Genomic DNA, 6,795 nt, shown 5'->3' on the forward strand with positions numbered 1-6,795 from the left:
GGTTGTGACCAGGGTTGCCACTCATTTTCACTGACAAAATTTCAAAACTTTTCCATGACTTTTCCATGACCTTGCATGACATTTTCATGGCCTTACAACAACCTATAAAAACATAATTTTCACAATTAAAAGACAACCTGTGAACCTTTGCCAGTTATGGGACAATAATTGCTTGAAACATTTAAAATACAGATACAGAAAAGCAGTGCTTAACAAACAAACTAATTCTGCCAGTACGTAAGGCGTTACGATCAAATTTCATGACTTTTCCAAAACTTTCAGTGATCTTTACAAAATCTCATTACTTTGCAAGCCTGGAAAACGGCATTTTCAAATTCAATGACTTTTCCAGGTTTTCCATGACCGTGGGAACCATGTGTGACGTGCTCTCTGATTGGTCCTCCTGGACACTTTCAGGCAAATCACCTTCAAAGATCCCCCCTCGCACTTTACATCTGGCCACCAGGGGTGCTTTTTTTTCTTTCTTTTTTTTCTCAACCAGATGGATACATTCATCCAAATCGTTTAGGAACGCCTCCATCTGGCGAGCTGGCTGGCAGCTGTGGGGAGGGAGAGAGAGAGAGAGAGAGAGAGAGAGAGAGAGAGAGAGAGAGAGAGAGAGAGGTCGTTTTCTTCTCTCCTCACCCTGCTGATGGTGAACAGCAGCCCGGGCCTCCCAGAGCAGACGCCAGTGAAACAGTATCTCAGCCTCCAGTAGAAGAGATGCTCCGAGATGAAGGTGAGGATGGAGAGGCCCATGGCAGTGGCCAGCATGTAGAAGACGCCCGCCATGTTGTCCACGTCCAGCTGGCTGGACATCACCTCGTTCTTCTCGTTGTGGCAGATCCCAGTCAGCCACTGGGCCTCCAGCTCCTCCATCTCGCCTGGCAGGGGGAAGGCAGAGAGGGGAGGTTAACACCACAACCAGGAAAAGGGTGCGAAAAGGGGGAGGAAGGCGGGGAGAGGCGAGGAGGAAGGCCAGCGAGGTGAAGTGGCAAATGGGCCGTAATGGCCGGGAGACAGAAGGTGGAGTGGATGAAAAGGGCCGTGAAAGGAGGGAGGAGAATTGATAGCGAAGGCGGCTGATGCAGAAGAAGGATGGGAGGAGGTTTCAGGCGTCACCCGCACGACGCAGCGCTGCGGCCGTCTCGGCCGTTTGCTTTCTGTCCGGCTCATTCCCTCCCTTCCACTCGCACCATCTCACAGCTTATTATATAGAACAATCTGCCGCAGCAAACACAGCGCGGACACAGTGGACACACACACACACACACACACACACACACACACACACACACACACACACACACACATACACACACACTTTGCGCACCCGCGCGTGCGCACACGCACACACAGGCCCTCTGTAATGATGATGAAATAGTGTGTTAAGACTGGGCCCTGATAGCTTGCTGACAGGGAGGCGGCTGGGGAGGGGGGAGGAGGAGGGGTGTGGGGGAATATCTGGGGAAGTAGAATAAATGAATGAAAGCCTTTTCACTGCTCCAAAGGGAATTTGCCTCCGGGCGCGTCAAAAGTTAAAACAATAGAACCATTAAAAAATGCAGGACTGCGATACATCAACTCAAAAAAACAAAAAAAAACAAAAATGAGACGCAATTAAAGAAAACCACTTAAAACCATTAATGCTGACACGTCCTACAGCAGGGCTCGGCAAACTTTTTGACTGGTGTGGGCACACTGGGTTTTAAAAATCGACAGAGGGGCCGGAGCAGGAGCAGATGGATGGAGTGCTTTGGTGACCCACCTCATAAGAGAAGTAAACATATATTATGGGATGTGTAGAAAACATGCTTTAATGTCAATTGAAAATGAACAGCAACAGTGTTACAAAAAATATTTGTCTTTGAAGCCCCACGATATTTAGCTCTTTATATATTTAGCCGGATTAAAAAGCTTAACTGGCCGCATATGGACCCTGGGCCGTAGTTTGGCCATGCCTGCACAACAGCTGTCAATCATCGGCTCACCGGTTAAAATAAATAAAAATAAGCGGCAAGAGACCAAAAGATGTGCGTGTCCGAGGCGCTCAGCGGCCGAAAGCTCCTCCCGCACAAATGATTTAACGGCTCAGTGGAAGACGGATGGTAGAGCCGGGGGGCAGGGGCGGCTCGAGCGGAACCTGAGGGGGAGGGGGGGGGGTCCGTGTTGGGAGCGGGGTGGGGGGCTGAAAAGCAAAAAACTTCTCACCGTCGCCGATGATGCCCAGGATGGCCAGGTCCACCAGCCGCTTCCAGTAGGAGCCCTTCTGCAGGGCGATGCCGTAGCCCGTGGTGGCGAAGATGTAGCCGCTGCCGATGGTGACCAGCTTGCAGCCGTCGTCACGGCCCGCCATGTAGTTCAGGACGGCCGCGTCATAGATGAAGGCGTCCAGCTTCCTGCGGGAGACGTCACGGAGAGATTACTCTCCGCCGGACTCTGCCGCTGCTGAGTCTGCAAACTCTCCTTCTCTGACGCCGTCATTGTTCCTCCGCCTGCTGGTGGCTCAACTCCCCGGCGCTCGGCCTGCACTCGGCCTGGCTGAGGCCCCGAGGTCCGGCCTCTCTGCTGCGCGCGGCCGCCGCCCAGGTAAGTATTCAGCGCGACGCCTTTTGTTTCGCACCCGGACCGTAATCTGTTACGTGGCCTGTTTTTGTCATTACCGCGGACACGAAAGGCCCAATTCAACTAAAGGGCCAATTTGTTTCTGACGCTGCAAATCCCCCGACGTGGAGCTGATGGATGTGAGCTCAGCAGAAAACACGGGCTTGATGTATGAGAGCAAAAACCAAACAATGAGCTGGAATCACTTGGCTTATATAGCAGCAGCCGGAACTGAGTGCGTGTGTGTGTGTGTGTGTGTGTGTGTGTATGTGTGTGTGTGTGTGTGTGTGTGTGTGTGTGTGTGTGTGTGTGCGTTGAAGTCAAAGAGAAAAATAAAAAGGAATTCACACCCTGGTGTGAGGCGGTCCCTCTGGGACGGTCCGTGTTAGAAGTGTATGCGTAAGTACAAAACTGGTTAAATTGGACCGGGCGCATGTTAAATGCATTCATGAAGTCGCTGTTGTGGGAAACGGAATAAAGACTTTGAGAATGTGCATTCACTTAACTCCGCCTAGCGTCAAAAGACAACGTGCGGCTGATTCATTTCAAGAGCACCCTTTGTCTCGCCGGCATATTTAATGGGCTGAAAGGAATCGGGACTTTAGGAGGAAAACGTTTTCCTTGCGCAAGCGAGCGATTTGCTTAATAAGCTGAATTCAATTTCGCGCCGAGCACGTCGCGGCGGCGTGATGCGGCACAAATGGAGGCAAAAACACATAAGATACAGAGGAATCAAACCTGTTTTGTTTGCGGCGCCCCGTGCTGTAATTGCAGGGAGGGAGAAGCCGAGACTGCATTATGTGTGCAGAAAGGACCGAGAAGATCAAAGCTCGCAAAAACTAATGAACAAATAAAAGCGGCGCCGACTTCCCCTCCATTAGTTTGTGTGTGGAAGGCAGAGGGAAAAGCAGCAAACTCCAGCGCAAATTGCAGCCTCACTCTGGTGGCAGCTCGCTCTTTTCCGGCAGCGGGACTCAATAATGAGCCGCTTCGGTGACAGAGACACTAAAATCGGCTATTGCAGGCTTTTGTGGCATTGAGCGGCCGTGCGCACTGGGCTGGGGCGGCAGAGCTTATTTTCACATGTCTCTAAGTTTATTAGCTGTCTATAAATGGAATCCCTCCAGCATATATATAAAGAATATGAACTTGATGCGAGTGGTGAGTATGTGGTACCCGGTCTTGAGGCTGACCAGCGCATCCTGGACGCCGGTCTGGTGGTACTTGGTCATGTACTGGTGCATGTCTGGGTAGTTCTTCCTGATGTTGCGCTCGGTGCTGCCGTTCGGGACCGTCCCGAAGCGGAAGGGCGGGGAATAAGAGTAGGGACTCTGGAACTGCAGAGCCAAGCACAAGAAAAAGGCACAGATGGATTTTAAGCACTCAATGTTAATCACTTCAGTACTTGAAGGACACAGTCGGTATTAAAAAAAGAGTAAATAACAACATTTTTCATGGTAACTAGAGCCAAGAAAGGAGTTCTTAGAAGAGAGTAAGTACGGCACGTGGAAAAACTGTTGGTGGAGAATCAATCGCACTGTTTTGTTTTGCTTTGTTTTTTGGCATTTTCCCAAAATCATAATGAGCAGCGGGACAATTTTAAACTTTTGACTCTTTGTACAAATTTGCTTTTATTAGGACGCTACATGCTTTTGTCAGGTACACTAATATTGTATATCGTGTACATCAAATTTAGTTTTTTACAATAAATATTATGTCAACATATTTTTACAAAGAAATTAAAGTGCAGAGTGAATTTGCTTCAACATCTAGCACAGGCTCTTTCTTTGAGCGTTTAATCAATAAACCCAATTGAAGTTCAGCTTTTTTTTTGATCGTTTATTAAGATCAAGCTGTTATTGTGGTTATTATCAAATTGTTGAATTCTATTAACCACAGAGCCAAAAAGATCAGTGATTAAAAACCTGCCCCAGCCACTGAAAAAGGCTCCCCACCTGTTTGATTGTTTCACGCTGTGTTCCCGCCGTTTTCATTGGGTTCAATTGTCTACAACGATGCAAGGTAAAAAACGTGACAATTTTCGATGTTTCAGCCGAGTTAAATCCCAGTCAACCGTGATGGATATTTGTGGCGGAGGCAGTTCTCATGCATGAAACGCTGAGCACGGCTGATGAATCATCCGGCGGCATCCAAAACATTTAGAGGAGTGTCTTTATTATAATTTTGAATGAACAAAAACGAGAGCATGTTTAAACCGTTGTGCTATAACGCAACACGTTTACTGCTACAAACCTGCAACATTCTCGTAACAACGGCGAAAAACCGCAAAATGAAAGACAAAACCAAGCGGTCCACAACGCATAAACGGCCGGTGTTTTGCTCCGAAAAGCCTTCGGTGGTTAAATATGAGAAAACAATCGCACGCAACCCGGTGTTTAACAGATTCGCCGCGGCTCAGGCGACGTCACCTCTTATAAACCTCTTACAATGACAAAGAGCCTCAATCCCAGACAGCGTGAGTGCCAGACAGCGAGAGGAGACATGCTGAGAGGCAAAGGGGAGAGTCTGAGTCAAAGAGGGAGTAAAAGTGTCAAAATTAAGGGGAGGCATGGAGGGTGGGGGGGTGACGAGAAGAGACAGGAGGGGTGGTGGTGGTGGTGGTGGTGGTGGGGGGTGGGTGGGTGGAGGAGGGGGGAGACAGTGAAGTGGACTCATCAGTCATCATCATTGTGTGTCCACTCTAGCGGAAGACTGGCCGGGCTTCTGCTGACGCTGCCAGCCTGCGCAAGCTAAACACACACACACACACACTTCAGAGATCTGTGTGTGTGCGACGGTGCGCGCTCCCTGGCTGCTGCGCTGGCAGTGTTAGCGCGGGTGACAGCTTCGGCCAGAGGGTCCGAGCTGTCGGAGCCCCGAGGCCGCCCCCGGAGAGGCTGTCTGGCCACAGGGCCGGCGTTCATTACAAGTGAGCGTGTTTAGAGTCCACCGCCTGCAAGTGTGTGTGTGTGTGTGTGTGTGTGTGTGTGTGCGTTTGCGTTGCGGTCGTCCCACCTTCTTGTCCGACAGCCCGGTGACCTGGTCCACAAACTCCTCCTGGATCATGAAGGCGGCCAGGTTGGCAGTGTAGGAGGCCAGGAAGATGACGGCGAAGAAGGCCCACACCGACACGATGAACTTGCTGGTGGTGCCCTTGGGGTTCTGCACGGGCACCGAGTTGTTGAACACCAGGCCCCACAGCAGCCAGACGGCCTTGCCGATGGTGAACGACGGGCCGTGCGGGTCTTGCCGAGGTAGAGGAGGGGAGAAGAGGAAAGAAAAGACGGTGCTTGAGTCTGAAGGAGTGGCCCGGGGAGGGAGTGTGGGAGAGGAGGGGGAGGGAGGGTGCGCAAACGTTTTGAGCGGAGGGCAAAGGGTCCGTCTGAGGGTTTAAAACCGTCAGCCGTGTCGTAATGTGAAAATACACTTTGCAGCCGCTCACTGCCCCACTGAAACGGCAAGCAGGTGGAAAAATCCATTGTCTCAGATTTACAAGCTGAGGATTTAAAGCGCTGCTGGGTCTTCAAATACTGACCTGCACTTATTTACGCTATCACATAATACAATATGGGTTCCGATTAAAGTCAATGGCCGGAGCTTTAGGTCCCATTTGTGACGAAGAGGATGTAAGTAAGTCAATATAACAGAAAGTAAAAATCCCCCTAAAATGTTTGTTTTGTGAGCAGTTATTTATGACTTTTAATTTCCCTCTTTGGTCGGTATTTTGCAGGGCAGCCCAACACTGCCTTCCTGTTTCTTGGTGGGATTAACTTGCGAGCAGTTAAACCTTAAATTCACATTTGTATTATGTTTACAAATTTGAAAACATAAGGTGTAAGATGGTAGCTGGTTAGCTTAGCTTAGCAATGGAACAGAACAGTCTGATGAATTCACCGCCACAACAAAACTCTAAGGAAAAAAAAAATATTGCAACCTGCAATAATACAACTAAAATTATGAGGTGGCTGATCAGTAAAAAAAAAAAAAAAAAAGAAGAAGAAGAAGGATTAAAGCTTTCAGAACCTGAAAACTTGAATAATTTTTTAGCCGGCCTGGAATAGGACCTGGCGGATAAGCAGTGATGAAAGATGTAATGAGAGCAAGAGGCTGCCAGCTGGCTCCAAGGTTTAATGAAGGAATCAGATTGGAACATTTTGAATGAGACAGACAGAACCTCGGTATCAATCACCT

The 6,795-nt window shown here is 49.2% G+C and overlaps 1 protein-coding gene across 1 annotated transcript in view; it reads right to left on the bottom strand.

Moving 5' to 3' along the window:
• Nucleotides 1–6,795, bottom strand: part of grin2ab (glutamate receptor, ionotropic, N-methyl D-aspartate 2A, b) — a 93,786-nt gene that overhangs the window by 7,839 nt on the left and 79,152 nt on the right. The window contains exons 14-17 of the mRNA XM_076035009.1: nucleotides 5,620–5,849; nucleotides 3,781–3,941; nucleotides 2,212–2,399; nucleotides 646–884 (exon numbers count right to left, since the gene is read on the bottom strand). Coding sequence (XP_075891124.1) covers nucleotides 646–884; nucleotides 2,212–2,399; nucleotides 3,781–3,941; nucleotides 5,620–5,849 — 818 coding nt within the window. The remainder of the gene's footprint in view (nucleotides 1–645; nucleotides 885–2,211; nucleotides 2,400–3,780; nucleotides 3,942–5,619; nucleotides 5,850–6,795) is intronic.

The sequence above is a fragment of the Nelusetta ayraudi genome, unplaced genomic scaffold (assembly GCF_046127955.1).
Source record: "Nelusetta ayraudi isolate G7.1 ecotype Tasmania unplaced genomic scaffold, CSIRO-AGI_Nayr_v1 ptg000004l, whole genome shotgun sequence".
Classification (NCBI taxonomy): Eukaryota; Metazoa; Chordata; class Actinopteri; order Tetraodontiformes; family Monacanthidae; genus Nelusetta; species Nelusetta ayraudi.